Genomic DNA, 24,910 nt, shown 5'->3' with positions numbered 1-24,910 from the left:
GGAGGGTTCATGACACCAATAAACCCCAGACAGCTAGCCTTGGGGAAGATGCTGGAGGTCATCTGTGCCCTCTGAGGCCACCATGCCATGAACTCGTCCAGGACAGATTGTGCCTGGCCACCCTGCCCCCAGTGCCCATACAGGGACTGGCACAGAGTAGGTGCTCAATGAATGCCTACTGGTCTGAGCACAGCATCATGCCTCAGCCCAGGGAGCCCTACATGTTCCGGGTGATGGAAATGCCTGGGTACAAGGGCCTGAGGACACAGCCCCACCCCCGGGCTATTCCTGCTCTCCTTGTCCACCATCCAGCTGCAGCACAGTGTCCCAGTGAGAGGACTGCAGATCCAGCCCGACTCCTGCCTCCGCCACTTTCTAGCCTTGACCTCGCAGCCTCTGTTCTGCATAAGAAGGTCAACAGACGTGTCAGATGCAGGACTTCTGGGCTTAGATGAGGTAGTGCACCCCCCGACACACACCTCAGAAGTATGATTGGGATCTGGACTCATATTCCTGCCCCACTGTGTGCCTGTGTGTCCTTAAGTCAGTTCCCTAAACTCTCTGGTCTCAAGGGCTTCCTCTGGACCATGAGGGTTGAGCTGTCTCTGAATCTCACAAAGCAGACTTCCTGCCCATCCTGCCCCATGGGCCCACCAGCCCCAGACTCTTCAGCAAGGGACCGACCCCTTTCCCAAGCTGTTCCCACCTTCTCTTAGCTGGAGCCTGGGGTGGGCCAGGGCCTGATGTCACCCCTGCAGGGGGAGGATGAGAACCAACTGGCAGCCCTGTCTCTCTGTGGCTGACATGGGTCCCAGCCTTGTCCTGCCATCACCTCCAGGCTACAGCTCCTAGGAGGGTGAGACCCAAGTGAGAGGAAGGGATGCTGGGAGATGGGGGCAGAAAGAAAGCTGGGGAGTTCCCTTTGTGGCTCAGTGGTTAACGAACCCGACTAGGATCCATGAGGATGTGGATTCGATCCCTGGCCTCACTCAGTGTTGATTAAGGATCTGGCATTGCCCTGAGCTGTGGTGTAGGTCTCGGACACAGCTTGGATCCCTTGTTGCTGTGGCTGTGGCTGTGGCATAGGCCGGCAGTGACAGCTCCGATTCAACCCCTAGCCCGAGGTCTTCCATATGCCTTGGGTGCTGCCCTGAAAAGCAAAAAAAAGTGAAAGAAAGCTGGAAGGCAGCAGTCTGACTGACTGACCAACAGACGAAGACGGACCACCTTTCCAAAGTTCATCTAGTTTGGAGATCTCTTGTGGCACAGTGGGTTAGGGATCCAGCAGCGTCACTGCAGTGGCTCAGGTTGCTGCCATGGCATGGGTTCAGTCCCTGGCGTGGGAACATCTGCCTGCTGTCAGTGGGAGAAAAAGAAAAAGAAAAAAAACACTGGGGAATGATTGGTGCACAAAGAATCGGGACAGCCTGGAGAGGACTGGGAAAGATTTCTGGAGGAGAAGCCTCTCGAGATGGGGTTCAAAGGATAAGGATCCTTTCCATTGAAGTAGAAGATCCTTGACTCCATTTAAACAACAGAAAAAGACTTTTCTGCTTCGCAGGTGTTCCTGGAACGATGGCTCTGCCGGCTGCCTCCTCTGGCTGTGGCAGCACACATTCCCTGGAGAGGGGGGGACAGGTCCCAGTGTGTGCTCTCAAGTCTCAGAAACCCCAGTGGCCAGAGAGAATGTGTTATCTCAGTAGGTCGGAGAAAATGCCAGGGTGCAGTGGGCGGTGAGTTGGATCCCCAGTCTGGAGCGGGTAGATATGGAGAAGGCTTTGTCTGTAACAGACGGGTGGGGTCTGGATGAGGGAGAACAGGAGCCAGAGGAGGCTTGAAGAGGAGACCAGCCTTGGGGAGCGGTGGGCAGGAGGCAGGGGGTCTATTAGACCCAGTGACCTGTGCCAGGGACCCGGGCCTTGACCCCAAAGAGACACGGCGGGTAGTAAGAGGGTCCTGTCAGGCACGAGGTGATCAAGGAAACTACATATTGGAGTTTCTGTCTCCTTGCAGCTGTGACTTTGGGCAAAATATTTCAAACTTTTGGGTCTCAGGTTATTTGCCTGGAAAATGGGCACAGTAATATCTACCTGGGGAGTTCCCATAGTAGCTCAGCGGAAATGAATCTGACTAGTATCCATGAGGATGCAGGTTCGATCCCTGGCCTCACTCAGTCGGTTAAGGATCCAGCGTTGCTGTGAGCTGTGGTGTAGGCTGGCAGCTACAGCTCAGATTTGACCCTAGCCTGGGAACCTCCATATGCTGTGGGTGCAGCCCTAAAAAGCAAAAAAAAAAAAATCTACCTGGCAGGGTTATGTGGGGAGTAAGATGACGTGGCATGGGGTTAGCGGTCTCCGAGGCCCTGGAACAGGGTGTCTATGTTTGCAGAGCACTTTCACCACATTATCTCACCCCTCACACAGCTCTGGCAGGTGGGGAGGGGGTCCCACATGTTCCCAGCCAAAGTCACAAAGCCGGAGGGCGGAGAACTGGGATGTGTATTTGGATCAAATCCTGAGCTGGTGAAATCACACCATATGCTCGATGGATCAAGGTGCTGTGGTGGGGGTGGGGGGAGTGTCACCCAGTCTCCAAACCAGCCCTCTCTTCCCCTGGGGCCCACCGGAGTTGCCCCAGGTGGGCACCAAAACTGCCTTGAGCTCACCACTGACATCTACCCCAAGCAGCCTCTTAGCATCTTAGCCCATGTGAGCCACAGCTGAGCAGATGGGGAGTCCTCTCCTTGCTACCTCTTGGAGCTTTATTTCCTTACTCCAGGCCTGGGTGGGTAGAATCACTGTCCACACTCAGCACAGTTTAGCCTGTTCCACAGATTCAGGCTCACCTATTCTTGGGGACACCTATGAAGTGCTCTTTTGGGCCCAAAGTTGTACCAGCATTCAAGGGGCAGCCTTCCCAAGGTCAAGATTTTCTGTGTAATGAGCAGGCCCTTTCCCAATGCCACCCAGCCTTGAAATATCCTCTCTGGCTGCAACAGTATTCTACTTCATCTATCTACCCATCTTCTGGTCTATTTCAGATAGAATTAGGCTTGGCTTTGAATAATAAAGACCCCACTTAACAAAAGCCAAAGGTCTGTTTCTCTCATAAAATCCTGAGGCAGAGAGTCCAAAGCCAGTATGGAGGTTTTATGCAGTCCTCAGAGACCTATGCACTTTCCAGCTCACTGCTCCACTGTCTTGTCCTCATAATCCAAAATTGCAGCCGAAAATCCAGCCATCACAGCTGCATCCCAGGCAGTAAGATTGAGGAAGGATAAAGAAGAAGGAGGCAAATGATATATGCTAGTTTACTTTTTTTTTGGCCATACCTGCAGCATATAGAAGTTCTCAGGCCAGGGATAGAACCCACACAACAGCAGCGACCCGAGCTACCCCAGTGACAATGTCAGATCCTTAACCCCTGCTGTGCCACAAGAGAACTCCACTGGTAGTTTACTTTTGAAAAAGATTCCCAGAAAATGGCACATCTATTTGGTCACATAGCCACGTCTAACCGCAAGGGAGCCTGGAATAGTCTTAATTCCAGGTAGCCAGTTCCCAGGTAGAAATCAGGAACTTGTTTGCTGAGGAAAAAAAGAGAATGGACAGTGGAAGTAACTATCTCTGACACCCCATCCATTCAATAAGCATTTATTGGATACTCCTTGCACTTACCTACAATACTTGTGTATTTTTTAAAAGAATTTATTCTAGTTGATTTACAATGTTCTGCCAATTTCTGCTGTACAGCAAGGTGACCCAGTTATACATATACATACATTCTTCTTGTCATATTATCTTCCATCGTGGTCTATCACAAGTGACTGGATATAGTTCCCTGTGCTGTACAGCAGGACCTCATAGCTTATCCATTCTAAATGCAGTCGTTTGCACCTACTAACCCCAAACTCCCCGTCCATCCCACTCTTTATGTACTTTTAATATGACTAATACTTTTCCATCTCATGAGCAATGAGCAGTGCCTGGCATATAGTGAGTGCTTAGTGGCCATTATTATTACTGCATCGAAGTGCTGATGAAACACAAGCTTCTGTGAGAGCAGAGGGGCGTCTCTCCTGGGAGGGCAGGAGCCTTTCTTTTTATTGATCCCGAAGGCCTTGGATGGTCAGCTGCAGCATGTTACAACCATGCATTACCTCCCACCTCTATCCCATCCTACCTCGACCTTCTCTGGGGAACTGCTCACAGCTCATCCTTACCAAGGTGCCAGTGACAACAGTTGAGCACAAGGCTCCCCAGGGTGAAAAATGCAACTGTGTGTTAGAGAATTTGGGCATGAAATTTGGGCATCTTCCTGAAGCCCTAGAATACTCGTGCTGTAGACAGTCTGGAAATTACTTCTAAAATGAGAAAATAACCATTAACAGTACCTAAAACACCTCTGTGTGAAAGAATGGAGGTAGCAGGTGCTCAGTGCCCATCCATGGGGATCCAGAGGAGGGAGGAGCCAGTCCCTGCCCTCTGGGGCCATCCCTCAGGCCACCGGGCTGGATGAGGAGAAGCTGAGGGCTCGGCTAGGTGGCCTCAGGTGGACTCATGAAGGTGGAAGAGCCTCAGCGTGGGTGCCTCCTGCCTCCACCTTTCAGAAAGAGCAAGCTGCTGCTGGCTGACCACCACTCTAGGCCTGGAAATCACGTGACCAGTCCTTCCTGAGCACCCCCGGATGACAGGTCTGTGCCTGGCCCTGTGGGGTTCAGAGAGCATGGGGTGGGGGGCCTGTGAGCCTCAGGTCCCTTTTCCCAGGGTTCTGAGAAAACTTCATCCCTGACCTGGGGAACCAGGCAGAACCTCCTCCAGGAAGCCCTCTCTGACTTCCCTTGCTGGTGCCCCCACCTCAGTGGTCTCCCACAGTCCTCTGTTGGGCTTTTTCCAATGCTACCCACTCATCTGCCACACCCTTGGCTGATCCCTCTGGATCCCTGTGTCTTTGCACCTAAGATGAGCTCAGCAGCTATGCATCAACTAATGAATGAGCGATGAGTGAATGAGTGAGTGAGTGAGTTCCCTGTCTGCAGGGTGTGGATCCCCAGCGAGAGAAGGGGAGGCCTGCAAGGGTTAACCAGGAGCCCGCCTGTGGTCTGAGGTAAGCAGGGAGGGTATTTGTTCAGGTAAATAAGGAAGGATTACTTATAATGGGAAATCAGGCCCCAGCCAACTCTTCATCTCGCACTGCCGCCTTCCTCCCAGCACATTCCTGTACTCTGCCTGGTTCACACTGCGCCAGAGACCCAGCCCCCTGAGCCCACCTTGGCCTCCCTCGTAAGCCCCTCTGGCTGGGTCTTGCCGCCGTGCCAGCAGGTGGCCCTGGGCTGGGGGCAGGGGGGCTCCCTATACGGGGCACGCAGCCCTGAGACCTCAGAGAGCTACCCCTAGAGGGTGGCCAGGCCCCCGGCGGCCCCCCCAAGTGCCACCTCTGCCCCCCGCCCTGCTGGCTCCTGGTACCACTGGCCCCCCAGATGCCTGGCTGAGACCCAGCGGTGGCCCAAGTTGCCCACGCCTCTTCCTGGCCCCCAAGGTTGGCACTGCAGCAGACAACTCCTTGGGCACCAGGCAGCTAACAGGTAAGTCTGGCTGCCATGGGGGCTTTCCCCTGCCAGCTCCGGGGAAGTGGCTGGTTGAGGGTGCTTTCGAGGCCGGAACTGGTCCCTCGGGCATCAGTGTCCCCGATCTGGATCCTTCACCCTCAGAAGCTCCTGAGCCCTCTGCATGCTGCCTAGTCTCCTGCCTGGGCTGACCCCGGAGCCTGGGCGAGCTCCCTGGCCTGGAGAGCCCTGGGGTGCCCCCAGATCTGTGATACCCCAGCCTCTCCAGCCTGAGGGAGGCAGCTGTGCAGGTGTGGAGTCTCGGCCCCTGAGACCCGGCCAGTTCTGCTTGGCTAACGAAACACAAGCAGCCTTTCGGCTGCTGCCAGCTGCAGCTGCTCTGCCCGGGGAAGGGTCTCCCAAGTTAGCAGGAGTTTGGGGGAGCCTGGAGACTCAGGGCCAGGGCCACGGTCCAGGAAAGCCCAGGGCTGGGCAGGGCAGTGGTGCGCGCAAGAACTGGGGATCTGGGAAGCTTCAGAGTAAGCCACCGGGGTGCCTGGGGACCAGGAAGTGCAGGGCCTGTGGGCCGCGTCTGGACCCAGGAGAAAAGCCATGGGGGGCAGGGGTATAGGTGGGCTTGAAGGTGCTTGTTTCTGGGATTCGCAAGAGGTCTCCTGTGGGGGGAGATGGAAGTGGGTGGTGGGGAGACAGTGTGGAAAGCTGAAGGGCCTGGATGGCTGGGGCCCCCCTGAAGCCAGACAAGGTGTGTGCATGCGCGCCTGTACAGGTTGGAGAGGGCTCAGCACACTGAGCTATAGCCCTGGGTCCCCCTCACTGCCCCCTGCCAGCTGGGCGCCCCCAGCAGCCACACCTCCAGTGACTTGTCCCCTGGGTGATGATCATGGCCCTTCTGCTCCTCCTCAATAAGGACTTGGCCTCATTTCCTGCCCCCACCTCCCCCGTGAACAGCTTCAAGGCAACCCCCAGTAAAGCAGCATCCTCCTGGCTCCAGCTGCTCTGCTGAGTAACAAGGCAAACAGGTGTCCCGGCCACCCCAGGCCCAAGGTGGTGGGCAGGAGACTCCCCACCAGACAGGTGGGCCCCATGGCTGGTTCTGCTCACTCCCTGCCCTCCTGCGAGTGGGGCCGGAGCCAGGCGCTCTCAGCTCAGGGCCTCCCCACCCTAAACTCACAGACTCCTCTGAGTGCCAGAGCTCCGGAAGGGTTAGGGGTGTGGAGGGGGTGGTCTCTTGCAGGGTGGGGACCACTGCCCCCCCCCCGCCCCCGTGAAATTCCTCCGTGCCAGGCACTATCGGGGGCCTAGAGCTGCAAACGCAATCCCTGCCAGGCTAGGGTAGTGCGTGTTGCTGACTATGAGGCGCTTAAGCAGATGTGATGGCGTTGGGTGGTCACAAGGACCCTCTGAATTAGACAGAACTTCAGGTCAATCAAGCCTGAGGGGACAGGGTGCTCAGTCAATGTTCAGAAACTGTGATGCAGGCAGTAAGTACAGGAACCAGGAGAAGGCCCTTTTTGCCAGAATTCGCTGCAGTTATAAAGTTAAAACCCTGAAACCTTTCGAGCACACTTCTGTGCTGAACGGCTTGGTGCTGCTTGAGTGTAACTTGGGGATGAGGCCCTCTGGTGGAGGGCAGAGAAGGGTGGGTTAGAACCCACACTGTGTGACCTTAGACGAGTCATTTTTCCTCCCGACACTTGCAGCTCCTTGTCTGTGAAATGAGAAGGTTAGACGAGGTGGCCTCCCCTGTGAAAGGAGGCTTCGTGGAAGAGGCAACCTGAAGCGGGGTTTTGAAGGCTGCGTAGGAGCTGGTTGGAGACAAGCTGGCTGGCTGGATGTGTGGGCTTTGCGAGACTGACCTTGTCTCCTAGGCTGAGGTCAAGGGGAGGTGGAGGGGCTCTGGTCTGCTCCTCCTAGAGGCCAGGGAGGGATACTGAAGCCGGCAGAGAGCAGGATGACCTCAGGGCAAGGTCCAGGCCTCTCCCACCACCACTTTAACTCTCCCCCAGATGCCACCCTTTGTCTGCGCCCCTCCCTCCACCGTCACCACCTGCTTCTTCCTTTGTTCCCCTCACTCCTCACCCTGTTACCTTTCCCTCCTCTCTTCTCCAGCCCCGTCCCCTCTCCTGCTCCCAGGTGAGGCCTTCACGCATGCGCATGCTCGGCCCTTGATAATTCACAGAGTTTCTGTCCACCCTCCCCCTCCACAACGCCTTCGAGATGTGCTCTTTTTTTTTTTTTTGCTTTTATTTTTTAATGAATTTTATTACATTTGTAGTTGTACAGTGATCATCACAACCCAATTTTATAGCATTTCCGTCCCAAGCCCGAGCGTATCCCCCATCCCCCAACCAGTCTCATTTGGAAACCCGAAAGTGTTTCGAAGTAAGACACACTCTTGATGGCCCATTTGATCGATGGGACAGTTGAGTCTCTTGCCCAAGTGCTCAAGCTGGAGAGCAGGGAGTTGGGCTCCAAATGGCATGGGACCCTCCCCTGACCCCACCCCCACCCGCCTCCATTCCACGCCCCACCCTGCGCCCCCAGCCAAGAGAGTAACCTGTCAGGTGGAACGACTCTTCCCAAAGCAAACTTTGCACAAGCCGAGTTGCCCTGGGCTCTTCCTGACATTTAATGCCAGACTCCTTCCCCTGCCTCGTTTGCATGTTCCCAGCCCAGGAGGTGCCCCCTGCCAGATTCTCATCTCCCACCTCTCAGGGACCTCCAAACTAGGGTCCCCCCTCCCTCCAGGTCACTCCTCCTGGGCCAAGAACCTGAGTGTGACTCTGCCGAGGCCTGAGGACCAGAGCCCACCTAGGGCCAAAGAAAGGGGTGATGAGGTCTCTCTGGGCACTGCCAGCATCGAAGGGACCCTTCTGTTCCCCTCCAGCTCTGGGGGCCAGGAGGGGGGTCTGGGGTGACTGCCTGGGTTAGGGTCCCAGCGCCCAGGACTGGTGACAGGGGCGGGGCCCGGGCCTCTGCTCTTGGGCAGCAGGTTGGCGCGAGGGCTGTGGCATCCTCTCTTCCTGCCTCTGACTTCCATGCTCCGCCCGCCTGGGCTCGTGGGCTGAAGGGCGTCTCTGCTGTCACTCCACGGTCCCCATAACCATCTCCAGTCTTCAGATGGTTTTGGAAGCAATTTCTGTTCTTAGCCTCTTAGGCCAGTTCATTCTGGACTTGCATCATTTTCTGTCATGTGGGAGTGCCTTCACTCTGTCCCAACATCCTCTCACCAAGCTCCGAAGTGGGCTCCCTGGTCCTAGGATTGGGGCTTACGGCGCATTTTCGCCCTTGGCCCCCTCAAATTTTACAGATTCCTCATGTGGTATTTACAGAGCACCTCTGCCTCTGTCGTGCTGAGCTGGGCCTGGAGGGGCCACAGGGACACGTCGGAATGGAAGCGAGGGTGACCCGTGTGTGCACACCCCTCTTGCAAGGTGGTAGTCCTCTCATAGCGCTGTCCCGCCTTATCACCCCAGACCCCAGCGACACGGTGACTTGATGCATCCCCGCTTCACAGATGAGGAGACTGAGGCCAAGAGGAGACCAACGTGCCGCAGGCAGAAGCCGGGTGAAGTCCCTGTGTTCTCACACCATCAGGAACCCAGCTGCCCAGGGGGCAGGGCTGTGGGGGACAAGCTGCCCGCGAAACCTTGCAGCCCCAACATGTGGCGAGTGCTGGAGGGGTGTGGGGAAGAGAGAAGGGGCTACGGCCCTGCCCTTCCAGGAGGGCGTCGGGGGGGTTGGAGGAGACTGAGCTAGAGGGAGGAGGGGTGGACCCCCATGTGACGTGGTCAAAGGTGGAACATGCAGGTGGCCAGAACATGGAGGTCCCGGTAGAGCCAAGGGGCTTAATTGGGGTGTTGAGAAACGAAATATATTTACACACTGTGCGTGCTCAATAATGAAAAAGTGATCTGCAGTTTCTGGAAAACCCTGAAATCCAGGCAGGATTTGCACTTGATATGGCAGGAAATTGGGGTTCTAGCCCAACCCCCTCATCACTCAGCAGGGTTCTCCTGGGCTGGGTGCTGGGCTGACTGGGGGACATGGAGAGGATGCTGCTGGGGTGGGAGCTGGGCCTAACGAGCAGTTGTAAGGTGAGGGGCGGCCTGACCCTGCTCACTCGGTCAGGATTGTGGACCCACGTGGGGCAAGAAGGAGACCCAGCCACACCCCCTTCTGCTGCCAAAAATGTCAGCCCTGAATTATGTCTGCTTAGAAGGGGAGCCCTGGAGTTCCTGCTGTAGCTCAGCAGTAATGAACCTGACTAGTATCTATGAGGACATGGGTTCGATCCCTGGCCTCACTCAGTGGGTTAAGGATCCTACGTTGCTGTGGCTGTGGTGTAGGCTGGCGGCTGTACCTCTGATTCAATCCCTAGCTTGGGAACCTCCATATGCCATAGGTGCAGCTCTAAAAAAAAGGAAAAGAAAAAAGAAAAAAATAGGGGGGAGGCCCTGGTGTCCACCTCTGTCTCTCCACCATCCTCCTTCCGAGTCAGGCTAAAGGCAAGATGGAGGTCATGAGGTCATTAAATCCAGACAGTGTCTGGGACTGACCTGCTGCGGGGACAGAGGGGGACTGAGGCCCAGAGGGGACCAGGGCCTTACACATGCTGGGAACAGGGCCAGACATGAAACCACATCTCCAGATGCCGAGGCCAATCACCCCTTTGGAGCAAATTCAAATACAGGGGTGAGTGTGGGGCTGAGGTGAGACCCTGTACCTCCCAGCTGCAGGCATCCATGCCACCCCCAACGCAACCCTGATGCCACCTCTGTGGGGCTGGAGTTTTCTGGGGCTGGGCCAGCAGGTGGACTGAGCGAGTCAGCAGGGTTGACCCTAGAGGTCAGAAGGTGCTGAGTCATAGGCACCATCTGGAAAGGGGCAGAGCTCAGCCTGGCATTGCAATCCCTGCCTGGCACCCTGGACGTGTGCCCCGAGGTAGCCACCCCCCAAACCGGTCATGTGGGAGTCATTCTGGCTGCCCCCAGAGAGAGCGGGCAAACCCAAGCAGTTTACTAAGCTGGCCTTCACCTTGTCCCTGGAAGGACTGGGAGCGATGTCCGTGAGGCGGCATGTGGATGCCCGGGGTCCCCACACTGCGGGAGCAAATGGGAGACGGCGCTGGGACAAACGTGCCTTCGGGGTCCTGGCTGCCTGTGGAAACTGTGGGCAGAGCAGACAGGACCATGATTCCATGCTGTTCCCTGACTCCAGCGATTCCTGGCCCCCTGGCCTTGCCCCCAACTCCCTACTCCAAGTCTCCGCATGCACCATAGCTTCTGGGCCCATGGGCTGGCTCCCAAGGTGAAATTTTGCTCCTGCAAAAGCGAGGTCAGTGGCCTGGACGGGTCTGGGATCTGAGGAGGTGGGAAACCCAAGGTCAAGGGGAAAGCTGCTGCCCCTGCTCTCATGCGGAGCCCAGGGTAGGACAGGCCTCCATTCTCTCTGCCCGTGGAGACCCAGGGACCATGGGTGCTTGAAGACGCCACAGTGGGAGCTTGAGAGGGGGCCAGAGCCCCCCAGGGGCGGCCAGCCTGGGGCCCCTTCCTGGACAGGAGGGCGGTCTATCCAGTGGGAGAGGCCAGCACTCCGGGCAGTCAGGAGGAGCCCTGCTATTTCTCTTGGATCCAGCTAGTTTGAAGAGTGGGTGCAAAGGACAAGGGACTGGGGTTTTCCTGGGAGGGCAGGGGCTGTCTGAGGAGAAGGAGGAGCTGGGGGAGGAGCACAAGCTGAAAAGGGAGTGTCTAGGGGGACAGGGAGTGTGGGGCCAGAGGCAGGGGGGCGTCAGGGAATCCAGACAGCCCCCCGGGCAGGTCCTGGGCCCTGGCCTGGGCAGGCCCGGCTTCTCTCCAAGGTGCTGACTGGCTGACTGGAGGTTGGGGGAGCAGGCCTGTGTGGCCCCTGCCTGTTCTGCACGGCTCCTGGCCAGGCCCTGGTCACACCCCTGAAGCTCCCCTGTTTCAGATCCGTTGATGGGGGCCTAGAGGTTTGGAGGGAGAGGAGGGAGGGGCAGACGGCCGTAGGGAAGCTGGAGGAGGACCAGGGGAAGCGGGGCCGACTCTGGGCTGAACAGGAGGCTCCATCACATCCTTGGCCCCCACTCCCCCAGCGCCCCTCTCCTCCCAGGGCCTGCAGGGGGGCCTGGCTCTGGGCGGACTAAGGCTGTCTCTCAGGACTGAGGTACGTGGACACAAGTACCCCATCCACAATCCTCCTGGGGGTAAGATCTGCGCCCGGATTAGGCAGGTTGTGGGAGACAGCCTCCAACCCCATCACCGCCTGGGGCCTCCCTGAAGACCTACTGGCCACCCCATTTCCCTGAGGCTGTGGTTTCAGGAGCTCTCAGTGTGTCTTTTGCATATGGGGGTGAGAGGGAAAACCCAGAAGCGGGGAGCCGCAGGAGCACATTCCTGGTCCCGAGGGGCAGGGAAGGGCCGCTGTAAATCTCTAACTTTGGGTCCTTCTCTCTCTCTCTCTGCCTTCCTGGGAGTATGCGAGGTGCTTAGAGCAGCAGCCCCAAGCGGCTAATTCCTCTGGCAGCTCTCCTGTGAATCCAGCCCCGTCTCTGGGCCTTGGCCTCCACCAGCTGTTACCAAATTTCTTTGTCCGGAGTCTGAACCAGTGCCTCTGGGGCAGGAGGTAGCCAGGACGCGCTGAGCCTTAATCCAGACACGTGGCTTAATCCAGAAAAGATCAGCTCGAGGTTTGGGAGCTGGAGGCATCGCTCTGGAGACGGACAGCCCCTCGGGCGCGCCACAGAGGCTGATGGGACGGGCCTGGACCTGGCTTGTCCCAGGACCCTAGGCCTATGGTGCAGTAGTCCTGGCTCTCCTGTGTAAATATGGGGACATCCCTGCTACTCTCTGAGCCTCATTTTCCCAGGCACACATGTCCCCAATGGGTGGACAACCCCCCATGGATGTAATCATGGCACAGATGGGGAGCCCTGGAAAGTCAGGGGAGGAAGGTGGTGAGAGGGCTCCCTGGAGGAGGAGGGCTTTGGGCTGAACTGCCATGAGAAGGAAGGGGCATCTGGGGCAGGGGGACAACAAAAGAGAAAACATGGAAAGAATGTTGTTCTCATTAGAGCTGGCTATGTGGTCACACACTGATCTCAGGTTCTGGTTCAAACTCGGCCCCTAACCAGTGAGTAGGTCTGTTTCGTGCCCTGGGCTTCATTGTTCCCATATACGGAACAGTCACACAGTAGGCGGTTCTCTCCAGACCTGATTATCCAGCTCAGAGGTGGGCACCAGCCTTTGGGATCAGGCACGGCAGCCGCTGGGGAGCCATGGGAGGTTCTGGAACACAGGGGTGCCTTATGAAAGGATTTTGGAGAGAAATGAGCCTGATGGCGAGATGGAGTGAGCCGCCAGGGAAAAACAACTTGGAGGATCAAGCTGCCCAATCAGGAGGCGGGCAGGACCCTGGGGAGATGGGACTGACAGAGCAGGAGCCCCAGAGGGAATGCGGCACCGTGAGCAGAGCCCACACGCGGCCAGCTGGGGACCTCAGGCAAGCTGACCAGCCGCTCTGAACCTGAGTGTCCACATCTATAAAACGAGATTCTCCAGTGCCCATCACGCGGGCTATGGGTAGTGCAGGGCTAAGGGCACGAATGCTCCGGGCAGAGCAGGGGCTCACCGTGTGTTCTCTTCCTCTAGCCCTAGAGCCTTATGGAGGTGCCAGAGCTGCAGGCTGGGACACCAGCCCCCTGGCTCCCTTGGCCAGTGAACCAAGAGCCCCCAGACGGGGCTGCCGGGTCCGAGCCTTCCGCACCACCTCCCTCCCACCTGTGGGCAGTCAGCTCCTTCCTCCTGCCGTGTGGTTAATCATTAACTTCCTTTTCACCAGGGTGTTGGAGTTGGGACCAAGCCTTGGTTGAGAGTGGGTTCCTTGGCATTTAGGAGCAAGGTGACAGGGAGCTGGAATGTGGGGGGGGGGGGATTCTCTGCCAGGGGAGGATCCCGGGGCTGAGAGGCAGAAGCCCTGGATCCCAGTCATTCCATGCTCCGCATCATAACTTCCCCACCACGGTGTAGGGATAAGGCCCCAGCTGCCTCTCGGGGAGGGGTGGAGGCAAGGGCTCCAAAGCTCACTTGACAAACAGGGCTGTGTCGTGGCATTTGCCCGGCCTGGCAAATGCGGCTACAGTCCCGCCACTTCATTCTCAGTGACCCCTCAGTACACTGTGCCCCGAAACACGGCAGCTGCTTCCCATCCTACCTGGGGCTGGGGCCGAGCAGACAGGAGGGCCACAAGGGAAGCAAGAGCTCCGGCTTCTTGGAAAAGCTTCCATCTCCCTGGCACACGGCCCGAGGTGTTGGCAGAGACTGTCCTAACGTGGCAGGCCGAGCAGCCCTGGGGACGTGGGTGGGGCGGGAGGCAGGCAGGGGGTGATGAGGGAGGGGTGGGGCCACCTAGGGGGTAGGGTGTGGGCACAGGCTGGAGTCGGGACCCGGGGGCAGAGCGGGCTGCTGGCTCTGCCTGGGTAAATAACGTGGGCTCACAGCACACACGTGTGTTTGCACAGAAGGACTTGAAAAGATTCCAGGCCTGCCCTCTGTCCCCCGCAACCCTGGCCCCCCCACCCCTGCCCACCCCACCCTGACCTTTCCTTCCTTGTCACTTAAAGGAGCCCTTGAAAGGGAGGCTTGAGATGAAAGGGAACACCCTCCTCTTTCTCACTGGCATTCTCTCTGCCACGAGAAACTGCAGAGTGGCTGTGTCAAGTTGGGAAGATTGGGCACTGTACAAGAGAGGGGACAAGGCAGAGCTGAAATTCCTCTTGGGCTCCATTCACCAAGCCATGCTATCCAGAGGGAAAGGGGCATCGTTTTCCGAGTTGTACGAAGTTGCACTAATTGCAACCCTAGAGAAGCCAGAACCTTCCAAATGGGGTTCTCCCTCTGCCCTGCCTGCAGGAGCAAAGGACGCGGCACGTTGAGGCTGAGCAGGTCAGTCTCACAGGATGACTGGAGAAGGGCCGGGGAGCCCCGCCCCCAGCGTCCCGGCCCAGTAAATTCTACCATCTACCCATCCTTCCATCAAAGCTGGCCCCTCTTCCCGCAGAGGTCTTCCAAGGAGTGATTCTCAAACTTGAACATACATCAAAATCATCCAAAAGGCCTGTGGAAACGCATTGCTGGGCCTCCCTCCCCTCACTGCCCCCCGGCTTCTGATTCAGTAGATCTGAGGTGGGCCTGAGAACTCAAGCTCCTCACAAGCTTAGGTGCTGATGCTGCTGGTCTGGGTGCCATGTTTTGAGAACACTTTAAATTATAAACACCCTGGAGAAAGGACACACGTTAACTCGCCCTTCACGGGTTTATCTGCTCTTTCCTCCTTTCTGAATGGTCCCTATATTTTGAGGAGCGTATGTTTGTTGTTAATCTTCCACCTCTGTCGTGATTTCCTCTTGAGCCTTGAGCCCACAGATCATGGAAATCTCTGTGACCCCCGTGCTTGGTCCCTGCCTCACCTGAACCCCATACCCCTGCCATGAGGCTCGGGGGAAAGAGTTGGGGGGACAGAGCAGGGGACCAATGGGGAGGAAGTCCTCTGCTTCCTCCTGTTGAGCCAAATGGTGCCCCTTGGGAGGGCTTTGGGGGGGCGGGAAGGCGTGGAGTCTGTCTTGCTGGAGGCCTCATTTGTCCCCCAGGGCCTGGGCCTTCTCACCACCCCCTGCAGCTGTGGGGAAAGCTGGCCTGTAGGTCTGCAGGTGGGCACCTGGCACCTCCAGGGCCTCAAGAATTCCTCCAGGGCAGAGGGGAGAGGAGAGGGCCCCCAGAGCTGGGAGGGGCCGGGGGCTGCAGCTTTCAGGGGAGGAGGGAGCAGGCTGGTACCGGGAACCCAGGCCTGAGTGGGGACGGAGCTGAGCGCACAGTGACCACCTCAGCAGCCTTAGGTGGGGATTTATTCACTCCCCGCAGTGGCCCTGCGGGAGAGAGGGGAGGGGGTTGACCCTGCACAGCCCTTAATTGCTCCTCACCGGGCTGGTGAGGTGATGCTGCCCCTCCTCCCTTCCCTGCCCCTTCAAGGGCAGAACAAAGAGATTTAGGTGAGCTTGAGAGCTCACCTTCCTTCTGAGGAAGGAGTGGCCTTGGCAGGGCTGTGGACTGAGACCTGGATGTGGACCTGCCCAGGGACAAAGGCCCGGACTTTCAAGACTTCTTGTCCAGGCCTCAGTTTGCTCATCTGCTGAATGGCACGAATCACGCCTTCGGCTCTGAGGACTGGCTGAGGTCGAGAACCTCAGAAGATTGTCTCACACCCTCCGCCTGAGGACAGATTTCCTGCTCGCGGCCAGCCCGGCTTCCTCGGGGCCTGGGAGCTGTCCATTTGCCCCCACTCCCGCCTCGCTGTCTTTCCCAGCCCAGCTGCCCAGCCCTGGCCCGGCTGGCTGCCCAGTGATCCGGAAGCCCCAGGTCTCTCCCCGGCCCAGCCGCTGCCCACTGGGCTCCTCATCTCTGTAACCAGCTTAGCGGCCCCCATGGGGATGGGGAAGCAGCCAGAACCTGAGCCTCCTTCCCTCTTTATTTCTGTAGACGCAGCCGCCAGCCCGCACAGCAGCAGCATGGGCAGCGCCAGCCCAGGCCTGAGCAGTGGGCCCCCCAGCCGCCTCCTGCTGCCCCCTGACGCCGTGTTGCGGACTGGCCCGGAGAAGGGGGCGGCGGGGCCGGCGGGGCCGGAGAGACGGGACTGGAGCCCCAGCCCCCCTGCCACCCCCGAGCAGGGCCTGTCCGCCTTCTACCTCTCCTACTTCGACATGCTGTACCCTGAGGACGGCGGCTGGGCGGCCAAGGGCCCTGGGGCCAGCACTCGGGAGGAGCCGCCTGACGAGCCCGAGCAGTGCCCAGTCATCGACAGCCAGGCCCCAGGGGGCAGCCTGGACTTGGCACCCAGCGGGCTGACCCTGGAGGAGCACTCACTGGAGCAGGTGCAGTCCATGGTGGTGGGTGAGGTGCTCAAGGACATCGAGACGGCCTGCAAGCTGCTCAACATCACGGCGGGTGAGTGCCCCGGGGCCGCCTCGCTGGGCGGGGGCACCAGCCTGCTGAGGTCCCTGGGGGGCGGGGTCACCGCCTGGAGCACTGGGGTCACCCCGGCGGTGCTGGTGCCTGTCCCTTATGGTCAGCCCCGAATGCAAGGCATTCCGTGCTCCCCTGCTTGGGAGGTGAAGTGAATTCAAGCGCTTCACCGCCTGCACTCGCCCCTCGCTTACTCAGCCTCAGCCCCTCCTGCCTCCCTGTCATCCCCACAACACTACCTCAGGGCCTTTGCACCTGCTGGTCCCTCAGCCCGGAACACCCTCCCCACAAAAGTCCACTTGGCTCGCCCCTCACCTCCTTCAGGTCTGGTCTCAAATGGCACCACCTCGGAGTTCCCTGGTGGCCTAGGGCTCCGGTTAAAGATCCAGTGTTTTCATGGCTGTAGCTCAGGCCGGATTCCTGCCCTGGGAACTTCCACATGCTGCAGGCGTGGCCAAAAAAAAAAAAATGGCCCATCTCAATGAGGCCTTTCCCGTCCCCTCTAAATTGCTGGACACACCCTCACCTCCTATTCCTCCAACCTGCTTTATTTCTCTCATAATTTGTGCTGTCTTATATGCCGCATATTTATCTTGCTGACTATCTGGCTCCCCCACCGGAATGGACATGTCCTGAGGGCAGGGGTTTCCAGTTGTTTTGTTCACCCCTGCACCCCCAGTTCCTAGAATGGTACCGTGTTCATAGTAGGTGTTCAGTGAACCCGAACATCTCCTGCCAGGCTCTGCTCTAGCACTGGGGAACTGACCGTGAACACAGCACAATGGCCCTTCATTCATGAAGCTGACATTACGGTGACCAAACAGCTCATAAATACCTAGGTTAATGTGGCACTGGTCCAGTGGGGATGAGAGCTCCAGGGAGGAGGGGACATCAGGAGGCCAGGCACAGATGTGTCTGCCAGGGCCTGAAGGCTATGGAGCCAGTGCTGCTGGTTGGTGGGCTGCTGGGTCTCTCCAACCTGACCCATCTCCTCGGTCTCTGGACGCTGGCATTTGCGCGCCCCCCACAGGAAGGGTCTCCAGACATTGCTCAGGCCCAGCTCCTCCTCCTCAGAGTCATCCGGCCCCCCAGCCCCCCCAGCTCCCAGCTGGTGTCCCTCCCAGGCAGCTCCTGCCACGGCCCCTCCTCCAGTTGCCCCGTGCCCATGGCTTTCCCACAGTGCCTCCATCCCGCACCAGGTCTGGGAGGGCACAGCCCTCAGAACAATAGGGACAGAAACAAATTGCTTTGACCCTGGGGAAGAAAATGGGTTTATTAAGGCGAGCAGCCCAGGCTGCAGGTCACCCAGCTGGGGCCCCAGTTTAGGCCATAGTGCTTGGGTGAAGGCCCCATTGTATCTGTGCTGCCAGCCAGGCCCCCACCCACCCGCATGCAGAGTGGCTCCCCAGGGAGGCTCTAGGACCTAGCCCATGACGCCCCTCCGGGCCTCTGCCCTGCAACTTCCCTGGGCCCTGGCCCTCATCCATTCATGCACGTGCACGGGCCAGCTCCCAGGACCAAGCCCCTGTTAGGAATGACACAAGGGATGGGACTCTATGTATCTCGTTTCCTCAACTGTAATACACAGTAGGGGGGACGGGCAGTTGAGGTACTTCCTGGTCGGGTTTTTTCTCTGAGGGGTTTTGGGAAGGAGAAAATCTGGGTGTTTCTGGTTTACTGTTACTGTCCCTTCCAGGGCTGGGGCTCCCCAAAACCCTTTGGAGGGATTGGAGGGGTCTGGGAGGACCTAAAATCCAGGTGAGATGGGGTGCAGAGGCCCTGGGCTCCCCTGCCCTGAGCCATGCTTGCTTTTAGGGCCGTGGCTCCTTCCTCTCTTCTTATCCACCCTCCAGAGCCCCAAGGCCTGGCCTGGCCCCATCCCAGGAGCGATGTTCCTGGGGCCACTGGTTCCCATGGGTGCTCCATCTCAGCAGAGTGGGCCATGTCAGGGCAGTGCCCTCAAGCAGCCTCCAGGGCTGAAGGAGTGTCTCTTGACCAGACCCTGTGGACTGGAGCCCCAGCAACGTGCAGAAGTGGCTCCTGTGGACGGAGCACCAGTACCGGCTGCCCCCCGTGGGCAAGGCCTTCCAGGAGCTGGGGGGCAAGGAGCTGTGTGCCATGTCGGAGGAACAGTTCCGCCAGCGCTCGCCCCTGGGCGGAGATGTGCTGCACGCCCACCTGGACATCTGGAAATCAGGTGGGACACGGCGTGGGGGGGTGCAGCCTCTCCCAGCTGCAAGCCAGGGACACCCAGAGGAACAGTTAGGCCTGGACGCCTGCCCTGAGGTTACTCTCCCTGGGGAAGCAGCCCCTTGTCACCATCTGGGTTCTGTTCTGAATCCCAGCCCTGGTTCCCACCCCCAGATCCGGGGTGAACTCACCAGTCAGGCCCACTCCCTACCCAGGTCAAGGCCATAGATCTTGGACAGAGCACATGGGAAGCTAAAAGCTAGAAGTTAGGCCGTGAGGACACAGGACATCAGAGCTGATGGAACTGTGGATACTCTAAAGTCCTTCTTCTTTGTCTTTTTCACAATTTTGCATTTGTTTCATGTTGTTTTTCATTAAAGAATTAATGAGGTGTGTTGGAGTTCCCGTCGTGGTGCAGTGGTTAACGAATCCGACTAGGAACCATGAGGTTGCGGGTTCGATCCCTAGCTTTGCTCAGTGGGTTAAGAATCCGGCATTGCCGTGAGCTGTGGTGGAGGTTGCAGACGCTGCTCGGATCCCAGCAGCTCTGGCATAGGCCGGTGGCTACAGCTCCGATTGGACCCCTAGCCTGGGAACCTCCATATGCCGCCAGAAGTGGCCCTAGAAATGGCAAAAAGACAAAAAAAAAAAAAAAAAAAAAAAAAAAAGAATTAATGAGGTGTGTAGTTCCCGTTGTGGTGCAGTGGTTAACGAATCCAACTAGGAACCATGAGGTTGCGGGTTCGATCCCTAGCTATGCTCAGTGGGTTAACGATCCGGCATTGCTGTGAGCTGTGGTGTAGGTTGCAGACGCTGCTCGGATCCCACGTTGCTGTGGCTCTGGCATAGGCCGGTGGCTACAGCTCCAATTGGACCCCTAGCCTGGGAACCTCCATATGCCGCCAGAAGCGGCCCTAGAAATGGCAAAAAGACAAAAAAAAAAAGAATTAATGAGGTGTGGAGTTCCCGTTGTGGTGCATCAGAAACAAATCCAGGAGTTCCCGTCATGGCGCAGTGGTTAACGAATCCGACTAGGAACCATGAGCTTGCGGGTTCGGTCCCTCCCCTTGCTCAGTGGGTTAACGATCCGGCATTGCCGTGAGCTGTGGTGTAGGTTGCAGATGCGGCTCGGATCCTGCGTTTCTGTGGCTCTGGTGTAGGCCGGTGGCTACAGCTCCGATTCAACCCCTAGCCTGGGAACCTCCATATGCCGCGGGAGCGGCCCAAGAAATAGCTAAAAAACAAAATAAAACAAAACAAAGAAAGAAAGAAACTTTGCCAAAAATTAAAAAAATAAAAAATAAATTAAAAAAAAGAAGAGCAAGGGGGCGTTCCCTGGTGGCTCTGCAGGCTAAGGATCTGGCATTGTCACTGCTGGCCCTTGGATCACTGCTGTGGCACGGGTTTGATCTCTGGCTCGGGAACTTCTGCATGTCACGGGCACAGCCAAAAAAAAAAAAAAAAAAAAAGCCCACAGTGAAAACCAGTAGAGTTTACCCTGAGGAGTCAGTTCCCTCCCACTGGCCCTGCCCTCCAGTCCCCTCCCCAGGGGCAGCCACTGATGCCAGTTTCTCGGGTAACTTTTTTTTTTTTTTTTTTTTGTCTTTTGTCTTTTTGTCTGTTGTTGTTGTTGTTGTTGCTATTTCTTGGGCCGCTCCTGTGGCATATGGAGGTTCCCAGGCTAGGGGTTGAATCGGAGCTGTAGCCACCGGCCTACACCAGAGCCACAGCAACGCAGGATCCGAGCCGCGTCTGCAACCTACACCACAGCTCACGGCAACGCCGGATCATTAACCCACTGAGCATAGCTAGGGATCGAACCCGCAACCTCATGGTTCCTAGTCGGATTCGTCAACCACTGCGCCACGACGGGAACTCCTCGGGTAACTTTTGCCAAGGGAAGCCTGTGCACATACATACAGGCAAGTGTGTGACTTCTGCCCTCTTTCCCACGAATAGTACCAGAGCATCACACTGTCCTGTACTTAACGGTGTATCTTGGATCTTGTCCCCTATCCGTGTCTGTACACCTGGCCCGGCTTTGATGGCTGCATGCCAGCCCTTCACCTTTCCGTCCTCTCCATCTCATCTGGGGCCCGGCAAGCCTTGCACAGAGCCACGCGCTCTGGGGCTGTCAGTCCTTACTCCTTGATTCAAGGCCCCTGTCTCTCAGGGCCCTTGCGGGGACAGGTTCTGCTCTCATGACCCAGGCAGAGACCAGGGTCCTGTCCCAGCCCAGGCCTCTGGGGACTGGCAAGAGCTGGGGACAGGGCCAGGCTGAGAGCTGGGTGGCCACGTGGGCAGAAGCTGACTGCCTCCGACTGCCCGTGTGTGTGACGGGGAGGGGCCACGTGGCAAGCGGCAAGGGGTGGAGGGGCTCAGGGAGTGTTGGGATTATGCTGGGCACTGTGCATCCTTGCAAACCTGTGAGGGGGTGTCCTGGCCTCATTTTACAGGCGGCAAAGGGAGCAAAGCAAGGCTCGACTTCCACTCTCCTCTCTGAACATGCGGGGTTGCATGCGGGGCTCTGAGGCCCTCCCAGCTCTAAAATCCTCGATTTCCTTCTGGGTAGCAGCTCTGTAAATAGCTTGTCTTCCTAGACTGGAGGGAGAGGGACCCACAGGGCAGCTTATGTGGTCACACCATTCCAGCCAGACACCTCCTCCTTCCTTGGGGGTCTCTCTGGGTCCCCAGCTTCCTCTCCTTGTCCCACAGCGGCCTGGATGAAAGAGAGGGCGTCCCCAGGAGCCATTCACTACTGCGGTGAGCAGGGCAGACAGGGAGGCGGCCAGGGCTTGGGGCTTCAGGGTCTGGGGGTGAGGAGGGGTGGCCGCCATGAAGGGGGGGGCCCCCACTCACCGCCACCCTCCCTGGCTGCCCAGCCTCAACCAGCGAGGAGAGCTGGGCCGACAGCGAGGTGGATTCATCCTGCTCCGGGCAGCCCATTCACCTGTGGCAGTTCCTGAAGGAGCTACTGCTGAAGCCCCACAGCTACGGCCGCTTCATCAGGTGGCTCAACAAGGAGAAAGGTGAGCGGGGCCAGGGGCAGCGGGGGGAGGAGGCTGGGGGGCCAAGGGCCTGCCAGGTGCTGGGCACAGGAGGGTTGGGGGCTGGCTGGGGGAGGGGGGCAGCCCCCGCCTTTGCCCTGAATGCCACATACATACCTCATGGACCAGCCCAGGGTCTGTGTGCCACCTGCCTCCACTTCCATCCCCTGGCCAGGCTCTGCCTGTTGAGGGTCCCCAGCGGCACCCAGTGCTTGGGGGGACATAGCAGAGGCTTAAAACTCTGAGAACCAGACACAGTCTCTACCCTCAAAACTTTAGAGCTCCGCTGCCGAGACCAGTGGTGTCCAGTGAGAAACACAGCGCAAGACCCATAGGCCATATTAGCTTTTCGACAGCCACAATTTAAAAAAAAATTAGTAGGTGAATTTAATTTTAATAATACTTCTATTTAATATTATAAATTCTTATGATTTGAACATATAATCAACATAAAAATTGTTAATGAGATATTTTACTAAATCTTCAAAATCTAGTATAGAGTCTACACTTATAGCGCATCTCAATTAGGACGGGCCAGGAGTTCCCTGGTGGCACACTGGATTAAGGACCTGGCATTGTCACTACTGTGGCTCCGGTCACTGCTACGGCTAGGGTTTAATCCCTGGCCCTGGGGAACTTCTGCATGCCACCATCGCAGCCAAAAGCAAAAATTAGGACTGGCCCCATTTCAAGGGCTCAAGAGCCACCTGTGTCCAGCTGTTAGCCCCGTGGAAGGCACAGGCTGAATGGAGTGTGGATGTATGCTTTGGAAAAGGCTCAGAGCCAAGAAACCTGGGTTCTAGGCCCCATCCTGCCATTAGCAGCTGTGGGTGCCTGGGGCCCAGGCTTCCTAGTTGTGAAATGGACTAGATTTATTCATCTAACAAACCTTTGCTGAGCACCTCCTCTGGTCCCACACTTGCTCAGTGGACCCTTACAGGGAGTTAGAGCATCCGCAGGGTGCGGGGAGGACTGAGCACGCACAGTCTTGTAGGAGAACCAGCAGTGAAATGAGCTGGTGTGCAAAGCGCGTCAGGGCTATGCTCCGGGCCCAGGAGGAGTGACTCTGGGCTGATCGCAGAGCAGGAGAAGGGGGTGGCAGGGGTGAAGAAATTCCTGCACAAGGTCCGATGAGTCTGGGTGTACGTTTGAGACCAAGAGCAAGCTGATTTGCTAGGGAAATGGAGGGAAGGGAGATGGGGAGGCCTGGGTGGTCTGGGAGACCTGCCTGGAGTGGGAGAGTCGACCCGGGCTTTGCCAGGTAGTTTAGAATGAGAACTGGGGGTATTAATGAGGAATCATTTATCCTAAAGGGTACATACACCCTTCGGGCTCTGCTCTAAGCACTTTCTGTAACCACTCAACCACGTGGTAGTCCCTGCAGCCTCCCGACAGGAAAAAGGGGTCTCAGACAGCTTCTAAAGGTAGAAAATGGCAGAGTCAGGCAGGATTCCAACCCAGGCGGGCCTGGCTCCAAATCCACTCTCTTTCCACCGTCTCCTACAAACTAATCCTGCCAGAAAGCTCTGTGAGGGCTGACGGGTCTGAGACTAGCAGAGAGCTCTTTCAGGAAGTGCCAGGGTGAAGGTGGGGGCGGGGATGGCCTTGCCACAGGAGCTGTGTCTGCAGCCCGGAGCCCCTCAGGGCTTCTGTGTAGTATGTGCAAACCCCATGCTTAGGAGTAGAGGCTGGCGAGGGCCCCAAGTAATGCACCAATGTAGGCAGGCTCCCCCTGCACCTAGGGATTTGTGGGTCTATAGCTGGATTTGCCCACGTTTCTGGGAACCCTCACAAGTGGGGAGAAGGTCTGGTGGCCGCCAGGTGATGCTGGCCCCCTGGCTCTCCGAGAGATGGAGCTGCTGGTCTTGGTCTTCCTCCCACCTGCTGCCCGCCTTGCACCGCTGGCTCTCACTGGCCCCCTGCCTACCCACCCTCCCAGGCATCTTCAAAATTGAGGACTCGGCGCAGGTGGCCCGGCTGTGGGGCATCCGCAAGAACCGTCCTGCCATGAACTACGACAAGCTGAGCCGCTCCATCCGCCAGTATTATAGGAAAGGCATCATCCGGAAGCCGGACATCTCCCAGCGCCTGGTCTACCAGTTTGTGCAGCCCATCTGAGGCTGCCGTCGGGCCCGGGCCCACACTCGCCCTTGCCAGGGCCCCCTCCTGCCTGCCCTGCCTTGGCCAGACCCTGAGCTGGGGGACAGGGCAATTCACTGGCATCTGGAGTTCAGAGTCAGAGTGGGATGGTCCCCTGCACCCAGGGGGGCAAGTGAGCTTTCTGGGGCCTGAGGGACCCCAGGTGTGGGTGCTCCTGTGCAGTCCCCTGGAAGACAGAGGGGACCAGGGCTGTCCTCGGTGTTCATGGTTCCCCAAGGAAGACCCTCCCTCCACCCCAGTCTCTGACCCAGAATTTCCAGAGCAGAGCCAACAGAATGGCGGTGACTTAGCCAAGTGCTCTTGGCCACCCATTCTGCCCCGTGCCTGGCATGGTGCTGGCGGACGTCTGCACCCCTGAGTTGGAAAGCCAGGGGCACTCTGGGAACGGATAATAAAGATACTAGAGAACTGACGTGGCCCTGGTGTCCTGCAGTGAGCAAGTGGCACAGCCTGGAGGCCGTCACTGCTCAAAGTCATTGTGGTCACAGGGGCCTGGGGTGGTCCAGGGAGGCTTCCTGGGGGAGGTGGTGTTGCGCTGAGCCTAAAAGGAAAGGGCTGGGTGGATGGTAGAAGCTATGAGAGAGAGGTGGCGAGGCCTCAAGGCCAACGAGGGGCTGGAATGGCCCTCACCCCCCCGACCCGTGTGGACTGAAAGGGTGGGGGAGGGGCTGGGGCTGCAGATGGTCAGTGGTAGGACTGAGCGATGGTGGCCTCTTTCCCACCTCATTCCCTGCTGTAGGGGGTGCTGACCCTCCCGAGAGGGGGCCCAGAGCCCTTGTCCCGCTTGGCCGACCAAGGGGGCCCTGGGAGGGGGCAGCAGAGGGTTTCAGCCCTCCTTGTGGGGCACTGGCTCTTGCAGCAAACAGAGTGGAAACTTGGCTTCCTTGGCTTCCAGCTTGGCTTTGCTGGCA

At 57.8% G+C, this 24,910-nt stretch overlaps 1 protein-coding gene across 3 annotated transcripts; it reads left to right on the top strand.

Moving 5' to 3' along the window:
* Positions 2,241 to 24,411, top strand: SPDEF (SAM pointed domain containing ets transcription factor). Of its 3 annotated transcripts, XM_021097998.1 has the most exons (7): positions 3,896 to 4,693; positions 5,039 to 5,584; positions 16,120 to 16,584; positions 18,602 to 18,799; positions 21,508 to 21,555; positions 21,675 to 21,821; positions 23,779 to 24,411. In XM_021097998.1, exons 3-7 carry the CDS (start codon positions 16,149 to 16,151, stop codon positions 23,955 to 23,957), a joined length of 1,008 nt encoding a protein of 335 aa, XP_020953657.1. In that variant the 5' UTR covers positions 3,896 to 4,693; positions 5,039 to 5,584; positions 16,120 to 16,148; the 3' UTR covers positions 23,958 to 24,411. The 3 variants fall into 3 exon arrangements, with proteins under 3 accessions (XP_005665952.1, XP_020953657.1, NP_001177183.1); XM_005665895.3 differs by having other exon boundaries at positions 2,241 to 5,584; NM_001190254.1 differs by lacking the exons at positions 3,896 to 4,693; positions 5,039 to 5,584 and having other exon boundaries at positions 16,149 to 16,584.

Source organism: Sus scrofa, chromosome 7, assembly GCF_000003025.6.
Source record: "Sus scrofa isolate TJ Tabasco breed Duroc chromosome 7, Sscrofa11.1, whole genome shotgun sequence".
Taxonomy (NCBI): domain Eukaryota; kingdom Metazoa; phylum Chordata; class Mammalia; order Artiodactyla; family Suidae; genus Sus; species Sus scrofa.
Note: the sequence above shows the minus strand (reverse complement) of the source record. Positions and strands in the feature narration are given on the sequence as shown.